This window comes from Dermochelys coriacea, chromosome 12 (assembly GCF_009764565.3).
Source record: "Dermochelys coriacea isolate rDerCor1 chromosome 12, rDerCor1.pri.v4, whole genome shotgun sequence".
NCBI lineage: Eukaryota > Metazoa > Chordata > Testudines > Dermochelyidae > Dermochelys > Dermochelys coriacea.
The window spans coordinates 41,357,943-41,382,363 of record NC_050079.1 but is presented as its reverse complement, the minus strand read 5'-3'; the positions used below and the strand labels follow the sequence as shown (position 1 = coordinate 41,382,363).

Here is a 24,421-nt window from a genome sequence, read left to right as displayed (position 1 = left end):
CTTGCCACCTGGTACATCACAGCAACACAGATGCTTACTGGGCCATGGGCCTCTCAATGCATCCTCATTCATCCAGGGCTGCTTTAAGGCATAGGTTGTGTAGGCCAGGGCCTAAGGTCCCAGCTCCTCCAATCGTGCTTGTGAGAATTTCAGCTTTAACTAACAAAAAACAAAAACACACTTTCTTGCCCTCCTGGGGGTGAAGAAAAACTTGATGTAACTGATGCAGGGACAGTTCTCTGAGTCTGCAGAGAGCCCATGTCTCAGATGGGTGAACTGCCTCATGAATCTCAATGGGGAATGAACACCACACATCCACAGTTGTCCTGGGGGTTCTGCCAAGCCCCCTCCCTTCCCCTCCAACACAGAACCGTGTGTGGCAGAAAAAGCAGAGTCTCCTGTTCTAGGATCAAGTGGTGTCCCTGGCTGCCAGCTTGCAGGAGTGCTGCACAACTGTACTGCTTGGTGTTTGTTTGTTTTTTTTGTTTGCTCTCCTAAGCTTGTGGCAGAGGAGGGCAGGGAGCAATGTTTTCCATCTTGACTGGCAAAACAGCATCTCATACCCCAGACAAAACATTTTCCATAGAGAAAAACCAAAATATAAAAATCTAAAAGCATAAAAGCCTTTATTGTTATTTACAGTATAAAGGTTACACTTGCCCTTAAGTTACATTTTCATTGTAATGTACAATACTATACAGTTAACATGCAACTCAAGGGACAATAGGTTATCTATGCATCTATATTTATAGAGTACACATAAAGCTTTAATGTGATTGTAGAATACACAAACTCCCCTGCTTTTCACCATTGGGTTATTTGGATTTGGTAACTTGGAAGTTCCAAAAGCTTGAGATTAAAAACCTCTCAAAAGGAAGAATTGTATAAATAGTGAACTACAAAGAATACAAAAATAGAAATGATTGCATGTTATTTTAGTTTTTCTATGGGAGTGTTACAGTCTGTGCCTTGACCATATCATATCAAATGGCATAGAGTCTGCACAGGTTAAAAAACAGTTTATTTGTAGTGGTTCTGTGCAATTTATTCTTCAGATGACCTGGGGCCAGTTATACTTGCAAGGTTTGTGTCTTTCACACCTGGGCCTTGTAATGCTCTATTTACCCAAACTGTAAACTTAACACTAAATACACTGTAGTGAGATCCCCAACACTGGCTGATCCCAGACAGGCAGATATGCTACAAGGAAAATGGAGCTCCACAAACATTGATGTGCCAAAGGATTTTTTTTTTTTTTAATTTTCTTTGGCAGAGAAGAGATGTCACTGCAAATTAATTTATTTTAAAACCAGGAAAAACTAGCCCTGTAGTTCCCCCAAATTCTAGAACATGAAAGTGAAATCAATGTTTTGATGTACTGTGTTGCAGGCCAGGATACTGTAAGATCAGCAGCAGAAACAGAATTAACTCATGTAGCAAAATCCTGGCAGCATAAAGGCAAAGGCAGAGGTGGGCTGGCTGTAGAGAACGATTACTTAGCCTTACACAACCATGGTGCTTCAAGATGCTCTGTACATGTGGCCCCATGAAGCACATGCACATCTGGAGCACGATCCACAGCCAGACTCAAAGAACATTTGCTTTTACTAGTTTTACATCAGTTTTCTTTATTGCTTATGATCTAATTTGAAGAGGCTATCGGCCTCCTTTTAAAGGAAAGAGTGGCATGGTTTCTACACGCAATCAGTGCTTAATTTTTGCAAGGGCTGAGCCCCGGCACCTCCGGGCTTGGTGCATCAGTTATGAAAGTAAAAAAATAGCTCGAGCCCTGGCACCTCTTTCATTACAAACTAAGCCCTGCATGCGATGTCTGCTCTCAGTTGTGTGAATTAGCCACAGATATAGAAATGCTGTATTGGAAAAAGCACAAGAATCTGCAAAGATTTTGCAGAGTATTAACTTTGGGAGTCGATCCCACAAGTGCTGTTTGAATAGGAGTTGGTAGGAGGAATTGATTGACAAGAAGGGACTTTGACCAGTTTAAATTCCATTCCCTGATAGCTTTTAAAGTCTACACAGTTTAAGTTTTTGCAAGCACCATTCACTAGTTTAATTACACACCACCATATTGCCATCCAGGCGGATAGAGCCATATTTAAGACACTTGCCTGTTCTTATTCTGGATAGAAAACACAAGCTCAGCATAGATATTCTCCTCTCCTCCCTCTGGTTTCCAAAGATAACCTGGGATGCCTCTCAGTAGTGTAGCTTCCATATGGAACGCTGTAACAGAGCTCTTCAGCTGCCGAGGCAGAGTGCCACATAGGACATTTTCTAGCTTTCTAACACACCGCCTCACTCAAAATCCAGAGGTTTGCATAGATCTGACAGGGGGCAGGATCAGAGTCTCTTGCAGACATTCTGGAGCCCTTTCCCCCACTTACAGGGAACAGACAGGGCAAGCTCCCAGGAGTTTGTACATTTCCCCATGTCTCTACACAGGCTCTGGGAAGAAGGGAGTCTGCTGCCACCAGAAACAAATGAGGCCAGTGGAGGCACACAGTGGATGTCCACTGCAGATAAATCTGGTAACTCAATGCTGCTGGGGAGGAGCTGGAACACAGTGGGGGCTTGAGCATTAGAAATTCAGTCTGCAGAATAGGCTCTTAATACCAAGTTAAAACATTAAAAACCTTAAAAGCTAAGAGGACCTGAGATTCCAGAGTAAGCGACAGCTCGCAGCATTCCAGATGGGCATGCAGCATTCTGTAACAGGGCAGGTATTTGGCATGAATGAAAGGCAGCCCTGGGGAGAATTAGGCCGAATGCAAACTGGCAAGTTTCCCCAAGCACCTCTGATCCGCAACAGACCTGAGCTTCCCTTCAGTGGACACTGATGTTTGGACACAGGTTCTCTGTGGACTAGGCTGAAAGATCTCAGGGGCTTCACTGGTGAAGCAAGTCAGGATCTAATTCAGGCTTTGTGGCAAAAGGCTCAAAAGCGATTGCTTAACCAGGACAGAATGCAATTCCTAACACAGCGAAGCCTGGGTCTGTTGGGAGACAGTTCCAGGCTGGCAGCACGAGCCATTCGGCACATGAACTATACCGCATCTGATGCAAAGGAGAAGACAGACCATACTGTACTTCACTCCAGCTGGCCATGCACAAGGGCACCAGCTCAGCCTGTAGTGGGCGGTTACGACAAGGAAGTACTCAGTACTCCCCCACTCCCACAAAAATCCAAATCCAATCGAAATGAGAGAAAATAACCTCCTGTTAAGCCAAGCGTCCATCACGTGCAATTCGATTTGGCGTCTACTCTGGACATTTCAGTTGCCACCTCAACCAGAGCTTTGCTAGTGAGAGGCGATTTGGGAAGAGTTCACCCCACTGACAGCAAAGCATTTACACTGAAGTTTTGCACAGATCATGAGCAGTACTGACAATCAGTGACCACCACCAGAGCTTAAAATAGCAACCACTCAACCTTAAGTGTCAGAGCAAAATAAAAAAGCAGAGAAAGTGCTTAAATCTACAAGTCCTTCCCTGAAATCCTCAGGGATATCTAACCCCTTGAAACCAGCCAGGGCACAACAGAATTTGCATAGCAGCTTATTAGGTAATTTGCAAAACAAAGAAATAATATGGGGGAAGAGGGAGGCTGTCCCATTTTATGTGATATACTGACACTTCTCACACTTCCAGTAATTATACAACAGGGGTGAATATTCCCCTGCTGATGGACTCCACCTTTACCCTCGGAAACCTGGTTCCTAGCAAGCCATGTTTTCCTGAGAGAAGGAGGGACCTTGTCCAGAATTCTAATTTAGTTGACTTGTGGCTTTTGGTAAGACCAAACTGGCCTAGCCTCTAACTGTAAAAATATTCCAGATGCTTTACAGCCACCAGTGTCATGAAGCTGCAGATTAAAAAAAAACAGGACATTTAGATAAGAAAGTAGTCTAACATGGCAACAGCTTCATCACCTTGTTGAGTTGAGTATTTCTTTATGGGTTAGCTAAGAAACTGAGGCTTCGAACTAGTCTACTGTCCCTGCAGTAGATTTTTCACCATGCAGACTCTGTGCTTTCCAGTACTTGCTGTACTGATGGGACAAACCCCAACCATACTAGAGTTAAATATCCACTTTAAGAGGAGCTAAAATAGACTGAAGAGCTTAACAGCCTTGTGTGGAAATGACAGCTCTTCAGATTGGTCCACAGACCAGATAAGTCTGTTGGGTGAACACAAACCTATCCAAACCAGAACTGTGCAGGAACTCACACTTTATATTAACCTTATATTCACTCCATAAACCCCAATCAGCTAAGACACTATTCTAAGCATTTTATAACCTGGCATGATTTGTTGTTTAAACAAACATGTTTCAAATTAATTGATTTTTGTTGGTTCCTAAAGCAGTGTTTGGAAATGAGCTGCTAGGCATTGGGCAAAGGCCACAAGGTTGTGAGGAGCCTGTGAACAACACTCCATCTCTAGGGTTTCAGCAGGCTGTTGTGCTGGCAGGGCACAATCTGGGCAAATCAGCTTTGCTTCACCCCTCACTTAAAGAAAGCATGCCCTCCGGATCACTGCTTCACACACTGCAAGCCCGTTCTGGAGAAGGCTGGGCTCGAGGTGGCATCCTCTCGGGTTCATCTTCAAACGTTTTGTGCTGTGAATTCTCACCCTAAGTCTAGTTACATCAAGCTGTTGATCTGTGCCGCTAAGGAGATGGGCTGTAGAAGGGCTACTGTACCGGCGTGCAGATGGAGTGAGTGTCCCACAAGGCTCTGGCCAGTCTTGGAAAGCTCAGCACACTGGTAACTTGACAAGCTGAATCCCAAGAGTTAATCCTGAGCAACCTACACTGGGAATCGAATGCTCACAACCATGAGCGCTAGAGAAGCTCCAAGGAAGCAAGCAGAGCCTCAAAGGACGGTCCAAGCCACCTGTCGTGTGCATGCAGTGGAGCTCCTGGAGTCCCTGCCCCCCATCTCTGGGTGTCCCAGCTCTTCCCAAGCATGAGAGAAAACAGGAATCTAGGAGGAGAGCTGGCAGGTGCACGCCCCGCTGAAGGTCTGGATTATGCAGTGAAATCTGTTTCTCAGAGTTTTGAGCCAGGCTGCATTGCCAGGTGCCCCAAGTCCTGTTGGGAAGAGGTCAGTGATGTGCTGGGAGGGGGCTTCCAAAAGCCCTGTGTTAAAATACTGCCACCAGAGTGAAGGAAGCACTGCAATTTCCCTGCCTCTGGTGGATGAGCTGCCTCCCCTCGGTCATGCAGATGCTGCAGAAGAGCTTCTTTAAGAATGGGATACGCTGTGCCAACGACAGATATTACAAGCATTCACACAGCTGTGTGGCTCAAAAGCTGGTCCCTCTCACCAACAGAAGTAGGTCCAATAAAAGATACTGTCCCCCCCACCTTGTCTCCCAGGTATTTCAAAGTCAGAGGCCCCCCATCACCCACCTCTCTACAGCACACACACACCTGGGCACATGGGCTTAGCACAGGCTGAGGGAGACAGGCAGCTCAGCACTTGGAAAGGAGAGAGGGTGCTGCTAGGGTCTCAGAAGAAAGTTGGCAGGCCCAGATGCTGTGTGCATCACTTATACAGGCATCAGCTGCTTTACGCATTCCAGCTCATTTCAGAACACGCAACCAGCTGGCCTTTCTGTGCCACTGATCCAGCCAAGTGGCATCTGTCCTATCGCATTTGACTATCGGGGGCCTCGGTAAGAAGCATCAGCAAAAAGCACCATCTAAGTGCTCTGTATTCAGGATGTTACCAGGTGCCCAAAGCAAGTCAGAAAAGCAACTGAAATCTCCCTGACTATCCATCCCACTCAGCAAGGGGGATATGGTTACCCCATTAGCTAGTGAGAAGGGCAGGCCTCTTCCTTACCAAGGACCCCTGGGAAGGTGGCTTTGTGGCAACAGAGGGAGCTGAATCAGTCCTTCAGAGTTCCCTCCTCTGACTCAGTGACTAGGGTCAGAAGCCCAGGGGAAGGGGCTATGTACTGCATACCGTCCCCCAATATTTATCAACTGCAAAAGGAAAAGGCAGGGATTCACCAGCTCTCAGAAGAGTCCCCCTCCCTCCACAAGGAATCCTCACCAAACACAGCCTCGCCTACACGATCCTGTGAGAGCTGCCACACAGCCGCAAGTCCATCTTTGTAATGACTCACTTCTTCCCAGGGGAGGCCGGGCAGCTTGGAACGAGCTGAGAGCAGGGGTTCATGGAGCACTCTTCCAGAGCGAACAGCACTGAACTCCCAATCACCTCCTCCCCATCTCCAGAAAAGTACCACCCACCTTCCACCGAAGGCACATTTGGTAAGCAATAAAAATGACTTCATAAGGATTGGCTATAGTTCCTACCCTAACCAGCTCCCCCACTCACAGCCCCATGCCAACGGCTCTCTTCTTGCAACAGATGAGTGCCGGATGCTGGGCTTTACGTCGAGTCTTCAGGGTGACTATCGAATCCTAGGGGTATCAGGAAGAAAAGTCTCTGGAATTGCCAGCAGCCAGGAAGTGGCTGGAAAGGGAGAATGCCAGACTGTCTCCCCTGATCTCAGTATTCAGCTACCAGCCGCAGCCTGGCCTAGGCATCTTCTAGTCAGGTAGAGCAGTTATTCCCGGGGATTGTGGAGAGGCTAGAATTTCTGGCTATGGCTCTGAGGAGGGCAGGAGCTTCCTTCCACACCGTCATGGTTCTGGAATGAGTCAGTCTTTGTCAAGGCACTAGTACTGCAGGAGGATACCACAAACTAGGATCTTTTGTGCTTTTTTGCTGCTGGGACAGTAGATGTGTTGTACAGAACTGTTGGGACCCTTCACCTCTTACACAAGCAGTCCCATACGGGTGACTTTGGCTGACAAGAAAGTGTGCAACACAAAAACAATGGGTTTGGGACAGGAGTGCAGGTCCAGGGTCTGGAGAGAAAGCACAAGAGACTCCGTCAGTCCCACACATAGCACAGGGCTATCCTTGGAGCAGAAGAGTCACTATACAGATTGCAAGCAAACCACCCCAAGACAGGAACAGCAGCCTGGGTGCTCACTGGCAAGGTGTTCAGCTCCCACTCAACCACAGAGACAAATGGTTACAAAGAGCTTCTCACACAGCAGGGAAGAGCAGACCCTGAGCTGAGCTTGCCCCCGGGAACCGCCAATCCCCACACCCCCAATTCCCAAGGGGTTGGAAAAGCTGGGCCCAAAGCACCGAGGGCCTGTAATCACCATTGAGGCTGCACTGCTCAGTCTGGCTTCAACAGACTACCAATCCACCTGCCCCTTGGGATCTGGGAGTGATGTGTCTGCACAGTAATGATCAGCCACCAGCATGGTGTGGGAAGGACTGGCTCTCCCAGTATGTCTGTCTAAGCAGACAGGGATCCTTTGGCCCAATGATACCCAGCCTCGTGAGAGTGGAATCTCCCAGGGCAGCTCTCAGGCCCTGAAAGAATTCAGCTCATGGAGGTGAGGGCCACAGGGGTGGATGGGAGCGTCTGGAAGGGAGAGACAGCTGAGACAGGTTTTGAGCACCTGAAATGAACTCAAGTCACACAGTAGTTTCACAATGGACAAACCCAAATTCTTCCCATCCCACAAAATACAGCATCACGCTGCATCCCCAGCCCCGTTCTCACCAGCTCCCCCTCAGGACCACCAAAATCCAAGTAGAGGTTCCTGATGCCATCATCTGCAGACACTCTGAGCTTCTCAAAGGGGTAGAGGAACAGGGTGTGGGTGGAGCATGCCTCCTCCCTGGAGAGCGTGAATCCATTTTCATAATGCACTGTGAGCTTCACCTCCTGGCCATTCAATGTGCAGCCTGCACAGAAACAGAGCACAGAACTTCAGGAGCAGCCAGCCAGCCAGCTCAGAAAACATGCCCTCAAGCCTTTCCCTACCACTGCAAAGACAGTCTGCAACCGCTGCACTGGACACCGTGTCCCAACATTAAGAACATAAGAACGGCCATACTGGGTCAGACCAAAGGTCTATCTAGCCCAGTATCCTGTCTTCCGATAGTAGCCAATGCCAGGTGCCCCAGAGGGAATGAACAGAACAGGTAATCATCAAGTGATCCATCCCCTGTCGCCCATTCCCAGCTTCTGGCAAACAGAGGCAAGGGACAGCCTCCCTGCCCATCCTGGCTAATAGCCATTGATGGACCTATCCTACATGAACTTATCTAGTTCTTTTTTTAACCCTGTTATAGTCTTGGCCTTCACAACATCTTCTGGCAAGGAGTTTCACAGGTTGACTCTGTGTTGTGTGAAAAAAATACTTCCTTCTGTTTGTTTTAAACCTGCTGCCTATTAATTTCATTTGGTGACCCCTACTTCTTGTAGTATGAGAAGGAGTAAACAACACTTCCTCATTCACTTTCTCCACCCCAGGCATGATTTTATAGACCTCGATCATATTCCCCCTTAGTCGTCTTTTTTCCAAACTGAAAAGTCCCAGTCTGATTAATCTCTCCTCATTTTATATGCATAGTTGGGATGTTGTTTTCCAATGTGCATTATTTTGCATTTATCAACATTGAATTTCATCGGCCATTTTGTTGCCCAGTCACTCAGTTTTGAGAGATCCTTCTGTAGCTCTTCGCAGTCTGCCTGGGAATTAACTATCTGCAAATTTCACCACCTCACTGTTTACCCCTTTTTCCAGATCATGTATGAATATGTTGAATAGGACTGGACCCCTATACAGAACCCTGGGGGACATCACTATTTCCCTCTCTCCATTCTGAAAACTGACCATTTATTCCTACCCTTTGTTTCTTATCTTTTAACCAGTTACCAATCCATTAGAGGACCTTCCCTCTTATCCCATGACAGCTTACTTTGCTTAAGAGCCTTTGGTGAGGGGCCTTGTCTAAGGCTTTCTGAAAATCTAAATACACTATATCTACTGGATCCCCCTTATCTACATGCTTGTTGACCCCCACTCAGAGAATTCTAGTAGATTGGTGAGGCATGATTTCCCTTTACAAAAACCATGTTGACTCTTCCCCCAACAAATTACATTCATCTATGTGTCCGACAATTTTGTTCTTTACTATAGTTTCAACCAGTTTGCCCGGTACTGAAGTCAGGCTTATTGGCCTGTAATTGCCAGGGTAACCTCTGGAGCCTTTTTCAAAAATTGGCATCACATTAGCTATCCTCCAATCATTTGGTACAAAAGCTGATTTCAATGATAGGTTACCAATTACAGTTAGTTCTGCAATTTCACATTTGAGTTCCTTCAGAACCCTTGGGTGAATACCATCTGGTCCTGGTGACTTATTACTGTTTAGTTGATCAATTTTTTCCAAAACTCCTCTAATGACACCTCAATCTGGGACAGTTCCTCAGATTTTTCACCTAAAGAGAATGGCTCAGGTTTGGGAATCTCCCGTGAAGACTGATGCAAATAATTCATTTAGCTTCTCCACAATCGCCTTATGGGTCTACTTGCCCTCGGATGCGTGCAGGAGAGTGACTAAGCTGACTTGGACGTGTGTAGTGAAGGTGAAGAATTTCCACACTAGCGCACCAGTTGTACCATTAATGCTACAGACTGAGTCAGCGTGAAGTCTGGCCGCCCACTGAATTGCAAGGGACACGTCTGCTGCTCTGCGAATTCACACACGAGCATTATTTGACTGTCTGTAGCATTAATGGTACAGCTGGTGCACTAGTGTGGAAATTCTTCACCTTCACTACACAATCGTGCACCTAGCCTACAAAAGCATCACCAAGGGATACCAGGGTATTTCCTAACTCCTGGGATGAGACTGGCAGGCCCCTTTGCGGATCCAGGAGCTGGGAAATTCATCATGCTGCCAACTGCCCAGAGCGCACACATATGGAACCACTGCACAGAAAAAGGGAAGAGATTGGAGACCGGGCAGGGTTGAATGGACACGTCTCTGGGACAGGGATGATGTTGCCTGGTACAGCTAGAACCCAGCAGCAGAGACTGGCAGATGTCACCAAGGGAAGAAATACCTCTGGAAAGTTAAAGCAGAAGCATGGTGAGAACACTAGCAGAGGAAGCATCTCAGAAAAGCAGAAAGCCTGGGATCTCAATCATGTAACTAGATGGGTGCATGAAGACTAATGTCCTGCTGGGGCCTTGGATGGTTTGTCTGTCAGAGCCACTCTGGCTGTGTCCCGGGACAGCTCAACCTGGAACATCCTTGAGGCACCACCATGTCACAGGATCTGCGCCCAGGAAGAGCAGGATTGCTCAGTTTGTGCCTTCACAGCCCGGCAGCGAGAGGGGCGGGGAACATAGGATGAACTAACTCACCAAGAATGCACAGGGCGGTGGCTTAGCCCCTCAGTCTAGGCCTGCCTTCCGCTCTCCAGTCCCTTCCAGAAACCCATCTCATCCAATACTTAAACATGAAAAGAAAGCTCTCTGGGGTTTCTCTGCTCACTGTGGCACAAAGAGCTCACAGTAATGATTAGGGATCAGAGACACCATTAACCTATTCTGAACTCTCCTATCAAGGGGAACCTCCAAAGGACAAAACGTAGGTTTGGGATGTATAAAGACGCCCTGAAAGCATTTTTAAAAGTTGTTTTTCTGCTGGTCTTTTACTGTTAGTCATGCTATCGTGGCTAACCAATCTTTTCTGGAGGACTCAGGATAGAATTTGAGCCTTTTTCAGGCCCTAATGTTAGAGCGGGACCTGAATCTTTACAAAACCGCTTTTCTCCCAACTATTTGCAGGCCTTTGAGTTGACAAATAAAACTAACAGTTTTGATAAAAATCTATTCTCCTTGCAGCAATTAAGCTGCTATTGCAGCAGGATGAAAGCTGGCCTGCCACCTCACATTAGTGCTTTCCAGTAAGATGACCGTGGCAAGCAACAGGCTCAGCAAAGGGACCAGAGCCAAGATGCTGCGGAACCTGCTGGCTCTTCGGCAAATTTCCCAGAGGACCGTAAGCACTGCTTCACGCAGACAAGTTGCGAACACAGTTCCAGAGAAGCAGAAGCTTTTTCAGGAGGATAATGGAATGCCAGTGCATCTTAAGGGTGGACTAGCTTCTGGTTTGCTGTATAGAACCCCCATGGCTCTAATGGTTTTTGGAACATGCTATGCTGTTTATGAGCTGTTTGTAGCTGCAATGCCCAAGACAGTGAAATGATTCCAGTTTACAAGATGCTTCCTTAATTAACATCTTTGTCCAATTTCACGTAATTCTTCGGGGATCTTGCTTGTCCTTGTCATAAATGGTTGATTTCACCTTTGGGATCAATATTTATTGCCACATGTTAACTGCAACCAATAACGCAGTTTTTACATGAAAAAAAACAAAAACAAAACCCACAACAATTAAAGCCTTCAAAAGATGGAAGGACTTGCAGAATGGGTGCTATTCTCTTCAGAACACTAGAGGGAGCTTTTAAGCCATAGGTAACAACCGATCCAAACCCCCCTCTCCTCAGCTTAGAACTTCATTTTTGGCTGTTTCCATCTCTCTGTTGTTGAGCCCTCTCCTGCCCCCAAGCTGGAAGACTCCAGCTAGCAAGGCTGAAACTGGCTTTTCTAAGTGCACAGGGGCTCAGGACTTCAGCAGAATGACTCTGCAGGGACAGGCCAATTCACACCGGCACTGGCTGGACTGATTTCCTGCCCCAGGGCCATACTGCCCAGCTCCTCTCTGTTCTCAAATTTAAAGGCAGCCTCATGTGTTCAGAATGCAGGAACAAAGCTGGCTTTCCCAACGCTCAGCTCCAGCTGCATGCCAGAAGCATGTCTCAGAATCACAGATTCTGCCAATCACACTGTAGTCATGGCACCTCCGGATATTAACGATGTTGTCCTTACGCTGGGGAGATGGACTAATGGCCAGAGTCCAGATGGATAAAACTTTCCACTCAGGCTTGTCTGCCCATCAAGAGAGCCACACATTCCATATAACTCAGGAAACCAGCACACACCTGGCACTGCTGAGGCAATGAAGGTGTGTTGTGCACCAGGGGCTGAGAGATAATTGGCTTCCTTTTGATTAGGCTGCTCCACCAACCAATTAGGTGTGAACTTTAATCAACCTTCCAGTTTCACTGCACTATCAACCATCACCTCCCACTAGCCTCAGCTCCAGTGGGACACTGACCATCTCTGAGCACATGAAAGCACTCGGATCTTCCTATGGAAAGAAGTAGAGAAGGGCAAGGGATTCGCTCCAACAGTACCTGGGCTTTGTTAGAGACTAGCAAGAGTCCCTCAGTTATACCAGAGAACATCCCTCACCCAAGACCCAGAACTCTGTGCAGTCCATGTGGCCCCACCGTGACCTCCTGTGTCACTATCTCCACCAGAATCGCAGTCACCGAGCTGAGACTCCAGACAATGCAGTTTAGCCTGAACAGACTGGGCACCTCAGTGTTAAGTTTCCTACACTTACTTTTCTTGGGTCCTTCATGAGTCTTAATTCCAAACCATGTCCCACAGCTCTCTCTTGCGTGTTTGTGAATGCTAAGCGGCCCCCTATCCAAGTCCTCACAGGCCTGACTCTGCTCAGCTAGGGAGAGCTGCCGGGACCCCAGCCCAGAGGGCAGGTGATCAACTGATTTCTTGGCAGTTGAGCAACTCAGGAGGGAGAAGTGGGGTTCCAGACAGACTAACTGCTCCCCAAAACAAGATACCAGCCAGCATACCTAAGGACACCTCCTTTATCAGCTCCGCAGCAGCATGGCAGCCCTGAACTAGCATCCTGGTCCAGGAGGAGAGGTCCCGATGCGTCTCCACCCTGAAAACATGCATTTCAATGCCCTGGCGAGAGCCTGTCCTTGTTGCAAAGGTGAGCTCGGATCCCGGAGAAGGTGATCTGCGCCCGGAGCCAGAATGAACCAGCCTGCAGAGCACATGGGAGAGCAAGAAGAACGTTATTCAGAGAAGAGGGACACCAGCATGACTGCACAGTGGCCAGGGAGACATCGTGCAGGGACACTGCTGCTTCCCATCATGGCAGGGAGCAAGCTGTGCTTCATTAATGACCCTCCATCACAGGGCAGGGAGGGAGGTCTCCACGGGAGGCGGCTGCTTTTGTTCATTCGTACAGATTTATTGGCTGGTGAGTGGCCAAACTGCGACTTATGCTGCTCCTAAGCCACTGTTTGAACCAACTTGCTCCTGGACAGTGATCTAGGGAAGCCACATGCATGGGTCACACAACACTCGCCTTTCCACGATGCACACATCCAACATCCAGTCATGCGTCACAGGGGGAAAACCCAGCACCAACCAGCAGCCACTCCCAGCTTGATCCCCTGCCGCCTCCCATCACACACAGCCTCCTGTCTGTTGCAATACCCAGGGGTGCCTCAGAAATCTGTCCACCAGAGAGGCAGCCAGGCAGTAATGGAGAAGGTCAGAGCAGACTAGTGAGGCATATTAGACACAGCCGAGGACTGAATTCTCTGTTTAGGAGGCAGTGCTCAGGGGAGGAGGGCAGTAACATAATTAACACGCTATTTAAACTGCCCTCTCCTTACATGGGCAGCAGGCTGGCAAAGGCACACTCCTTAGTGCATAGGGCTGGGGGTTCTCTGGGCAGATGCACTCGAGAGATGCAGCTAGCTCCCCTCCGTTCTTCCAGCTGGTGCAGCCAAGGGCTGCCTGGAACCAGACAGCTGGAGGCCAGTCCTGTGGAGCTGACAGGTGACAAACTGAGCAGCAACATGGGACAATAGGCAAGACGCCCTGCATCTGCAGATGCCAAGCAGGGATCAGCCTGTTCCAGAAGGCCTCAAGCCAGATGTTACAGAAACACTCAGACTAGAGGAATGTTTCCTCCTATGGTTCTGGCTGCTGAAGGCTTGGCAGGGAACATGAACCGATCCAGCAGCAGGACCTGCACACGCCCCTATGGGTGTCACAGGGAGGCTTAAGCAACGGATATGAACACGACACCAAGGCACCATGGAGCCTGCTTAGGCAGGCCGAACCTTTTCTCTGGCAGCTTGACAGCCCCTCCAGCTCCCAGCAAGGCTGGACTCAGGCTGCTAGCAAAGTAGCAAAGCCAGGACGACTCACAGGGAGACGGGGCTAGAAATGAAAAGGTAAGTAGCCAAGAGCCCCCTTCCAGCACTCAAGAAGCCCAACACAAGATGCAGGCAGACATCTCACCATGCCGAGAGCCTGCAGCCCCTCCCACATCAGGGGACCCCTGATCTGATCACAGCAGCTGCACTCCCTGCTCCAACAACAACAAAACACTCTCGTTTTGGAGGCTGTAATCGCTGTTTGAAATACAGGCTTGTCAGCACACCATGCCCCACTCCCTTTCACTTGTGGGACTGGCGGCAAGAGTGGGCCTGGGAGGAGAACGCATATGCATCCTACCCCATAGCTTATCACGGAAGGAGTTAGCAGGGAAGTAACGACACCGAGGTCTCCAGATAGAAGGCTAAAGCTTGGCTTGGACTACTGCAGGAGCCCAGAGCCCACACCACCACCACCCTCTCCCCCAGCCCAGTGAATTTGAGTGAGGGTGGGGGAAAGCAAGCAACGAAGGGAGGAGGGATGGAATGAGCAAAGTGGGACCCCGGAGTGGGGCAAGGGTGTTTGGGTTTGTGTGGTTAGACAGTTGGCAACTCTAGACCCAGCAGCCAGGTGAGGAGACGTTGAGAGGCCTATCAGCAGCACACAAGGAAAGACCCAAGCCATGTTATTCCAGTTAATGCCCTGGCTGGAGCTGTGAGCTGAGGCAGCTGTGGTTTAGTGGACTGAAGACAGAGCAGAGGCCAGAGGCCTGATCCTGGCAGTCAGACTCAGACTGTATGACACTGGGGAAGTCATGACCCAACTCTTTGCCTCACTTTCCCCTGAAAAGCTGCAGCTTTACAAAGCGCTTGGAGCCTGGTGGGTGAAAAGCGCTAAGTGGGAAAAAGCTTTCACTGTACAGGGCAGGGTTTCGTTCAAAGAAATGTCCCCCCAGTCAACTTGGAAGCTTTGATTCTACCTGGTAGCAACAAGAGGGTAGCTGTGGCAAGGTGATGCCCATGCGTCTCTTGTCCAGGGCATGCAATCATAGAGCAGCAAGTCCTTTTCTGTCATAGCCATGAGGATGGGCCGCCACTGCTGCCTTCCTCCATCTAGTCTAGCCTGCAAGAAGTAAAGAGAGCTGTTAACATGCAGTCCAGGAAGCAGTGTGTGTTGCCATAGGGGGCAAAGAATCCTCATTTGGCAGTATCTAAAATCTGCAGTTTGGGGCCAAAGGACATTCCTGATTAGCGCATCTGTTAAGGAATTCACAATGTGCCAGTGGCAGAGGGGAGAGGAGCCTGAGTAACAGAGCAGACAGGGCGATGCAGACTAAGGAAGGGAGTAGTGAACTGGATTTGGAGTTTTTCTACTGTCAGTTCCTGCCTCTCCCTCCCAGCAGCAGAGCCCAGTCAGGGCATCAGACTGACACTCAGAACCTGCCACGCACATCCCTGCCTGGGGGCATTGCAAGATGCTGTCAGTCAGTCCCCATCACACAGCAGCTGGGAGAGGCCTGGGCCTATCAATGGGATTCACCACCCTAGCGGAAAGACACGCAGGGTAAGCACTGGCTTCCACTCACTCAGACTATGACCCATCACATGAGGGCAGGGAACAGGACAGGAGCACAGCCCATAGGGGTATAAGCCCAGCTTGCTGTGAACCTGGCCAGTCCTCTCTAGGCTCCTGGGGGGCAAAGTGCTTCACAAATGCTTCTGGAGTCGCAGACTCCTCTGGTAAAGCCATCTCAACATTCCAGGCATGGGGACCACGGGCAGCCACAGTGCCTCCTGCAGCAGCGGGACCACGAGCACAATGGACCCTGACCTGATGTTACAACTAATTCCTTGTTGTCACAGCAACACTTCAAAGGACACAGTCCCACTGGCCCGTGGGGATCATCCCATTGGAATAGTGCTCTGCCCCGTGTGGAGATAGGTCTACCTTCCTTTAGCTGTTAAAACGCTCACCTGCCTGAATACCTTGTGGGAGACTGTTCCCACTGCTGGGTTTTCTGCACTGTTGCACGACATACAGCCCTTTAACTCTGCAAGGTTGTGATTTTCATACTGCACACAGGAGGACTGCATTGCTTTATAATATTTACAATAGAAATTAACCTTTGCAAACCCTTGGAGTTAGGCCAACATGACTCCTACGTCAGACTGTGAAGTGAAGGCAGAGAGTCACTGACTTGCCCAAAGCCATAGTCTGTGGCAGACCCCGGAACAGATTCCAGACCTAACACTTGGTCATGTGCTTTACCCACTAGCCCACGAATCCAACAGCTGACATCAAGTGACTGGCTTAAATACACAGAACATTTCACCCCCACAGACACACCTTTGTCTCCTCGTATCTGCAGAAATGAAGGCTCCAGGCCACTCTGAAGAGATCTAGGAAGCTTGGAGCTGCCGAAGGTTTAACATCTTTAACTGGAAACTGAACACAGCCCCGGGAAGGAAGTGCAGGCTCAGTGAAATGTGAGAGGGTGTCATGTTCACATTGGTGTTCTCACATAGCCTTGCCTACATTAGTTTCAGGGCCCAATTGCACAGCAACGTAGCTGGGAGCCCGGCTGAGCATCAGGTATGGGACCTCAGGAAAAGTCCATGGACTTCACAAGACTGCTGTGTCAGAGATTTTCATTGAACCCGAACTGTCCCTCCCACAGGTCTGTGAGGAATGACCTCTGCTTACCAGGTCTTCCTACTCACAACAACGCTTTGCTTTGCATAGCGCCTTGTACACAAGGATCCCAAAGCACTTCAGTATAAGCAAGTTACTTTCCCTAGCTCCAAGGAGGGTTCTCAACTCCATTACTAGATGGACAGAGTGGTCAATTTGCCACAGCCACGTGACTCAGCAACAGGGCTGTGCACAGGCCCCAGGTCTCTGCTTTAACCATTCTTCATCCCCATCAAGATTATGGCATTGCCAACCCTTTCCTGCCAGTCTAGTTACCCAAGGGGTGCATGCACAATGGTGTGCAGACAGCCAAGCATCAGGAGCTAGGGAGCTTTGCTAGCCTAGGGTCAAGTGTGAAACTGGCACGTGGAGCATGAACTCCCACCCAGAAAGGAGGCATTTTATTGCACACAGAGGCCAGTAAGACAACTGCATACGCCTAGCACCTTTAAATAAAGGGGAAGAGCATCAGGTGAGGTTTTGACCAAGGGGAAATGAATTATTGAGGGAAGGAGAGAGGACAGACACTCAGATCAGAAACCCTGGAGCCCCAAGGTGCATGCAAAGCTGCTGACTGAAGCACTATCCTAGTGCCACTAGGAATGAGCTCAGGCTTGCACTGACACTGCTGAGAATCAGAACAGACAAACCCTCCACGCAACAGGGATGAGAAGCCTGTGAGGAGGTTACAGCCCCATCTACAACAGGCAAATGCTACTACTGCACATGCCCCTGCAGGGTGGGTAGTGGGGCCACACCTCCAGAGGAGAGAAGGGTTACTGGAGCCGAGCCTGCTGGGCAGAGATGAAAGCTGGCTCTGAAACATTAAATGGGTCAGGATGGTTTTAGGTAGAAGTTACATTTCCAAAACTGGATTGGTACAAACCCCTCCCTGGACAGGTCTCTCCCATAGCTCTGGCTGCCATTGGATTCCATTACTGAGCTGGCTTCTTGGCTCACAGTAGTGAGTGGAGAAAGGAGAACTGAAAACACAGGAGCCACTACCAAAGTGCTGTAATCTCTGCCGTGCTGACCTGTTCCCATGCCTGCCAATGAAAATGAATCTCTTCACAGCTACACCTTAAGCAGAGTGCTAGACTGCACTGCCACCACACCCAAATAAGGTCAAGACATCAGGGGTCCTCCATCCCAGCATACCTGTTCCGCCAGCCAAGCAATGTGTTTGACCTCCTTGCTACTTCCTGTGGCATTCTTGGCACCTAGCATGGCATTGAGTTCGGCCAGCACCTGAGGGAGGAGGGCCATGATGTTCGTGTGGATGGCCGTGAACCAGGAGTGTGCTGTTGCTGTATCTTTGCACCGCAGGACCAGGGTGTTTCTGCTGTCCGGTGAGTGCAACTCTATCAACCTGAATAGAAAGAGAGAGCTAGGCTGAGAAGTGCAGCCAGGGCTAAGGCAGAGGGGGAATGCAGAAGCCCTGCAACAGACATTCTCTACATCAGTGAGGTTTGGCTCCCCAAGAAAAGTACACATGAAACGCTCAAATGACCCCTCAGCCCTTTGGTGTCTGCTAGGGAGAGCCCCTGGCTGGGATTAGCTACAAGCAGCCCAGGAAGTGCTCACAGACTTCACCACGGACGCAGCGTAGAGCAAAGTTGGCTCCGTGGCAGGATGGAATTCCAGACTGCATGGCAGAGCACTGTCTGGAAACTCATCTGTCCAGATGCTTATGAGACCCACAGCCCCGAGGCGGTGATGATCCCTGCTCTGCTAGGGCAGGGGGATACCTTGTGAATCATCCTCTCCATCAGCTGGCTGAAAAGCTGTGCTACTGATTAAAAGATTACAGAGCTTTCTAATCTCTGCTGTCAGGCAACGCTGCCAGGGGCTGATGCAACATCTGAGAGCCCAGGAAGTAAGCGAGCACTCGCCCAGTGCTTGCCGGTTGCTCAGAAAGTTATGGGGGCAGCAAGGGAACCCAGGTTCTGCAGAAACCCTCTTGCAGCAGCTCAGCAAGGGGAGTGCCCAGCCCAGATCTCTGCCAAGCTTCTCACCCAATTGCTCAGGCATAGGCTATGAGAGAGACAGATACCAAAGGATGAGCTGGCATCTCTTCCCTCCAGGAGTCCAGCTGGACCTAGGGGGCAATCACCTGTTGACAAGCAGCTATAGGGATGAGATTGTAACCACAAAACGTCTGAGACTGGCTGTTAAGTGGAGTGCAAGTTGCATGAATGCCACTCAAAGGCAAGCTGCCTACTATCCTCTTAACACAACAGAGAAGCAGGCGTGAGACCACAAAACACGTAGAAACGAGTCAGAATGCTTAAAAGTACATTGGGGCTGGATAGCTTGAGACAGGAGCGTGTGCACCGCTCCTCACGGGAAGCCACCAGCATGCAAAGTCAGTGCAGAAAGCCTGCTGCAGAACTCCAGAGAGGCAGCAGATACAGTGTGACAAAAGCCTTTGCAGCGGCAGCTTATTTCCACCTGGATGAGTGGGGGTTGTGTAATTGGATTTGCATTCTCCAAACACAGGCTACATGCAGTTCACTCTGATCCCAATGGAAACCCCAGGACAACGCTCTGCCCTTCCCACTTACCTGTGCTGCAGGACCCTAGAGAGGGCATTGGTGCTCCCTTTGTCTAGGTCCAGAGCACAGCTGAGACCTCTGGTCATACAGCTCCTCATTCTCAGAGGCTCACCTCCTTGTCAAGTTCTGGGAGATGGAGGGACTTTGCACTTGAGTCTGGCTGGAAAATTCTACTTGCCAGTGTGCTGCTCGCCTGGGAAACAGGGGTACAGACTGGCTTAGTAACCAGCAGCACTACGCAGTGAATTGCGAATGGTATCAGGGAACCCAAGAGCTCAGCAAAGATTGTCATGGTGCTAGCCCCTTGTGAACCTCTGCTTTCTTGGTACCAGGCTGTAGCTTTGCAAACGCTCTAGTGCTAGAAATTCAGTCTTGCAAGGACACAGAAGCAGCACAGCAGATCCAGACACTTGGGATACACAGACACTGCAATAAAAGTCCTGTGGCACAGCCATGAATGGCCCAGGTCAGCTGACTCGGGCTTGTGGGGCTAAAAATTGCAGTGTAGATGGTTGGGCTCAGGCTGGAGGTTAGGCTCTGAGACTCTCCCACCACATGGGGTCTCAGTGTCTACACTGCAATTCTTAGTGCCACAGCCTGAGCCCCATGAGCCAGAGTCAATTGCCACAGGGTCTGGGATTTTGTGCCATGGATTTTTGATTCAAGCGTAGCGTACCCTTGGACTACGCTCCTCATCCCACACAGAAGCTATAGGGGAGACATTTCAGCACAGATCATCAAGCCCTGCAGGTCAGCAGTGTGCATGTCTGAGCGCTCACTTGGCTTTCCATAGCTATGCAGACTGGGTTGCTTGCTGGCTCTCTAAGGCAAAGCCATCATTAAGCTCTTGGCCACCGTTATTTACACTGACACTGCATTCTCTCCCAACTACAGTATCCCACTCCCATTCTTAGCACTGGTGCCAGTGCCAAGGGGCCTTGGATAGCTCAGCCCCATGAAAACCCCCCAGCATTAGGACATGCTGAAAATGCAGAGTCTGCACAAGTACCAATGCTGGCACGAACTCCAGCAGCCCCAGAAAGGGTGGCTCACTTACACCAGACATGTTAGCCTCGTGAGTGCGTATTGCTCTGCAGAAGCAGGCTCTCTCAGTTGAGAACAAATACTGTTCCGAGTTCAGGACATACGAGCAGTTAGCTCTTACTCGCCCATGTATATTTCCGGCAATTTAATTCCATAGGCATTCTAAAAAGACGCTATTTTCATGGTCCCCTGTCATGTTAGTACTGAAGCCATTATGGCTCTTTCACATGTCCACCCACCAACGCAAAAGTGCGCCAAGTTGTGCAGCTTATAGCAAAGGGGCTGAAGACTTGGAAGAGATGGCGTCACATTCCCCACCACCTACTTAAGAGGAGTCTGCGAGGGAGATTCTGCCCTGTTCAAAAAGGGATGCACCAGCCGGAAACCTTAGTCATTCCCATCGTGAACCAACTCTGTGCCAGGACAGAGACGCTGGTGGGGCAAAGGTACCATGTCAAACTATTTCTGGCCAAGATCTTTTCATGGGAGCATTGAGGGAGAGTCCTGCAAAAGGCAGCCTGCATGCTGCAGAACCCTGTAGCTTAGCCACAACTGTTCCCAAGTGCTGAGTGGGAGGCAGCCTCCCAGCAGGGGTGTGTGGGGAGCATGGGACAGCAAAGGGACACCACCCTGGAAACTGGTCCTGCAATAAGTGTCAGACCTGCTCGGCCCAGGAGAGCAGGTAATCAGCCCTGCAGCAGTGTATGTGGGGCAGTGCAATCCCCTGAAGACTCGGAGCTTTCTAGCTATAGCAACTTCCCCATCAGTGAGAGCCTGTCAGCATTTCCCTGGTCCCTAGCACTCAGGGGAGGGCTTTGCATAGGTAATGACAGATACAGAGAGAACAAGGGGAAGTGATTAGTGTCATTTCCTCCCTCTAATGACAAACCCAACTAAGAGCACAGCAATGCAACCCCACTCTGCATGGCAGGGCCCAGACACCTCCTGGGCAAATGGGGAATCAGTTCACATGCTCAGCAACATGCTGAGAGGAGAAGCAAGTTCCAAGCAGCAAGTTTCCTGCAGCAGAGCCCAGTTTGGGACACCGCTGCTTATCCAGTACCGCCAACCAATGATGCTCATGTGCCCCGCCTCCAGGCCAGAGCCCATTCACACAGGCCACGCCAACCTGGCTCCAGAGGCCTCATCCATTTCTACAGAGTTTAACCTTCCTTTTAACAAAGCCCAGGTGGTTGAGGAAATCCTTCCAAATGCACCCAACACAATCTGCAGAGATGAACCACAGGTCCAAGGGCCAGTTCAACAGGTTAACTCTGAACCCTGATGATAACTGTATCTGCCAGTACTTAACTCTCTTTTAAACAGAAAGGTGCAGCTGCTCTGGGACCATCGGCTAGGTGTGACATTCCAACTCTGCCCCGACTGGACCTAGGATACAGCCACTTGGCAGGTACAAAGAAGAGGTGCCAAGAGCAGAGAATGAAAACAAAAACACAAGATTTCCCGCCCCCCCCCCCCCCCGCCACACACACACACAGGATCACTAATAGCATCTAACTGCCCCTGGCCACCACTCACTGGCAGGACTACACGCAATACTGCCCCCACCTGACAGGGCAGACAGGCGCAACCAGAGCAGGGGAAGGCCTGGGTGAGATTCAGCCCAAATCCACCTGAACTCAGTTTTAGAAGAAGGTTGAACTGCCAGCAAGGCAATTCAGATGTGGGGGTTTTCATCCTTCCCTGAGCTGGAGCCTTCTACCCAAGGAGGACAGCAAAATGCAAACACTGCCTGTCCCACGAGGCAGCTAGCCAGCTCTCACTGGAGTCTGGGGGAAGGAGGGGCGCTGAGTGGAGAGACCTGGCTGGCATCCAAACCACTGAGAATTTCCTGCAAGCTGCAGTTACAATTTGATGAGCGAATCAAGAGACTGGCCTCAGGCGCAGCTGTTCCCACCCTAAGTCTCCTCTAGTCCATCTTCTGTTGCTTAGCTGAAGCCTGAGTATCGTCTCCAGAGCCGATCCCAGGCACACGGACCAGCAGAGGAACTGCCATTTCCGCTGGAATGTGCGTGTGGCGCAAAGCCAGGTATCTTCTCCATGGAAAGAGTTCAACACGCAGATTAGCCAAACATCCTGTGGACACCCAGTCAGCCAGCCTGCACTTCCCAAAAGGCACCAGGAGAGGACACTTTGTCTGTCAACCCAGACGCTAAACACACAGGCGTTACATGTAACCTGGCTGCAAGTAGAGACGCAGCTGAACTAGATGCCTGGAAGATAGACCACAGCCCTCCTTCTCCAGACTCATCTCTGCTCTGACTGCGAACGAGTGGCAGTGGGGTCTGCGGCATCTATCTGCACAGACGGCCCCTGTGGCCATGGACCTCGCTGCTCCCCTCACCTTCCTGCCCCGTGTGGGTCAGGTGCTGGGTCATTTAGCTCCACAGGCATCCCTGTGGGTGTACAGCATCTGACACAATGGAGCTCTAACTGTGTTCGGGACCCTGGGTGCAAACTAATACAGCCAAAGGAGGAGCCTGGCACTTGTATATCACCTTCAACCCAGGCAGCTGAATCCACTTGGGTCACGTGCACTAGTTAAGGCTCCCAATCCCCTCTGTGACAGATAACGAATAACCACACCCACCTATGAAACAGCTACTTCTGGGGTGGAACGCAGGCTCCACACTGAATGCTTTGGGGCAGGAAGTCAACGCTGTCAGATCCTGCTGAAACTTGTGTGAAAAAATGACCCCTTTATAGCACCTTCCAGCTGAGGAGCTCAGCTTTCCAAAACCAGGCTGGTTAACCCTCACATCACCCTGCAAGCGCAGTATGGTAAGAACTGCCCCAGGGAAGTGATATGCCTGTGCTAGGTCAGAGGACCCTGAGCTGCTGGCAGTGTCAGAACGCAGGTCTCCTGACTCTGAGCTCCATCTTCTAGCCAGGCAGGATCAGCCCCCTTGAGGTGAAGTGACCTGGCTGAGACTGAACCAGCAGCAGGGTTACCACCTTGAATGTCAGCAAGCACCAGTCAGGCCACCAGCTACCCAGCTTGCTCAAGCAGTGTCTGCCTTTCTTGTAGAAAGCCCCATGGCTGCTGCCACAAGGCCAGCTGCAAGGGCATTTGCACTGCTGGGGGACCCAGTGCACACCCGACTCCCACCTGCTCATCACAGGGATGAGCAGAAGAGCTCCCCCCAGCTGCCTGAAGGAACAAACCCATGCCATTGGATCTCGTGCACGTAAGGAGGCCTACAAGGGAAGAGAAACATCTGTGCCCTTTCTTGACATACAGCCAAAGTCTGGTGCGTTTTTCCTGGTTGGTTTTGCATCAGGAATGCAGGTGTCTCATATCTGTCTTTGTTTGCTGGAGGATTCAAAACCAATAGATCTAGCAAGACTAGGGTGACCAGATAGCAAAGGTGAAGAAATCAGGATGGGGGTGGAGGTAATAGGCACCTATATAAGACAAAGCCCCAAATATCGGGACATCTGGTCACCCTAAGCAAGACTTTGACATCACAAGGGCTTGCAAGTGAGGGGCGGGGGGAGAGGGGGTTGAAACCCTGTTTGTCTTTGTAAGCACCCATTTAACTCCAGCTCCTATGGGCACCAGGAAGAAAAGCTCTCAAAGACTCAGACACTCCTACCCCCATAACTAGGGCCTGGGACACTGGCATCCCAAGAGCCCTTCAGGAAAACAGACACAGGAGGCTCCACATTCCTGACATCTGAATAGAAGCCAAGCAGAAAAAGCAGCTTTTTCAAAGCCTCCCAGACTCCTTTACACATTACAAAGCAGGAAAAAAGGGATCATTTCTCACCTTGAATGTGCTGCCAGCATGTGTCAGCACTCCTCCCTGCACCCAAAATGCCAGGCAGATAGGCTCAGAGCAGCCTGCTACGCCCCAAGGCCTCTGTCTCCCTAGGCTCCAGCTCACCTGTTCTCCAGATCCGGCATGCTCAAGTTCCTAGCGGCGAAGCACATTTTCAGAGGGATCACCTTCCTGTCTTTGGTAGAATTGTAGTGCTTCGGTGAGCCGGAGTCCTCACTGCCACTCAGGCTCGGTGACTGGGGAGCTGCCCCATCCCATGGGAGGTCTGACACCAGCGATGGCTTCTTAATGTAGGGAGTCACTTCCCGCATGAACTTCACTAAGAACAGAGGTGGGAGAGGAGAGTGTTAGCACCT

At 50.1% G+C, this 24,421-nt stretch overlaps 2 protein-coding genes across 2 annotated transcripts in view; one reads left to right on the top strand and one right to left on the bottom strand.

Moving 5' to 3' along the window:
* Positions 1-609: 609 nt before the first annotated feature.
* The window catches only part of SNTB2 (syntrophin beta 2), a 46,626-nt gene continuing 22,814 nt past the window's right edge, over positions 610-24,421 (bottom strand). The window contains exons 2-7 of the mRNA XM_038368597.2: positions 24,171-24,384; positions 17,822-18,032; positions 14,952-15,094; positions 12,646-12,842; positions 7,624-7,808; positions 610-6,907 (exon numbers count right to left, since the gene is read on the bottom strand). Of these exons, the coding sequence (XP_038224525.1) occupies positions 6,815-6,907; positions 7,624-7,808; positions 12,646-12,842; positions 14,952-15,094; positions 17,822-18,032; positions 24,171-24,384 (1,043 nt within the window). The 3' untranslated portion in view covers positions 610-6,814. The remainder of the gene's footprint in view (positions 6,908-7,623; positions 7,809-12,645; positions 12,843-14,951; positions 15,095-17,821; positions 18,033-24,170; positions 24,385-24,421) is intronic.
* On the top strand, positions 10,818-11,213 carry LOC119841282 (cytochrome c oxidase subunit 7A2, mitochondrial-like). Its single transcript, XM_038368598.2, has one exon. The coding sequence runs from the start codon at positions 10,833-10,835 to the stop codon at positions 11,127-11,129; it is 297 nt and encodes a 98-aa protein (XP_038224526.2). The 5' UTR covers positions 10,818-10,832; the 3' UTR covers positions 11,130-11,213.

Bases quoted from the DNA above. Each gene is read 5' to 3' on its own strand.
- LOC119841282 (XM_038368598.2), top strand. From the start codon at position 10,833: ATGACCGTGGCAAGCAACAGGCTCAGCAAAGGGACCAGAGCCAAGATG.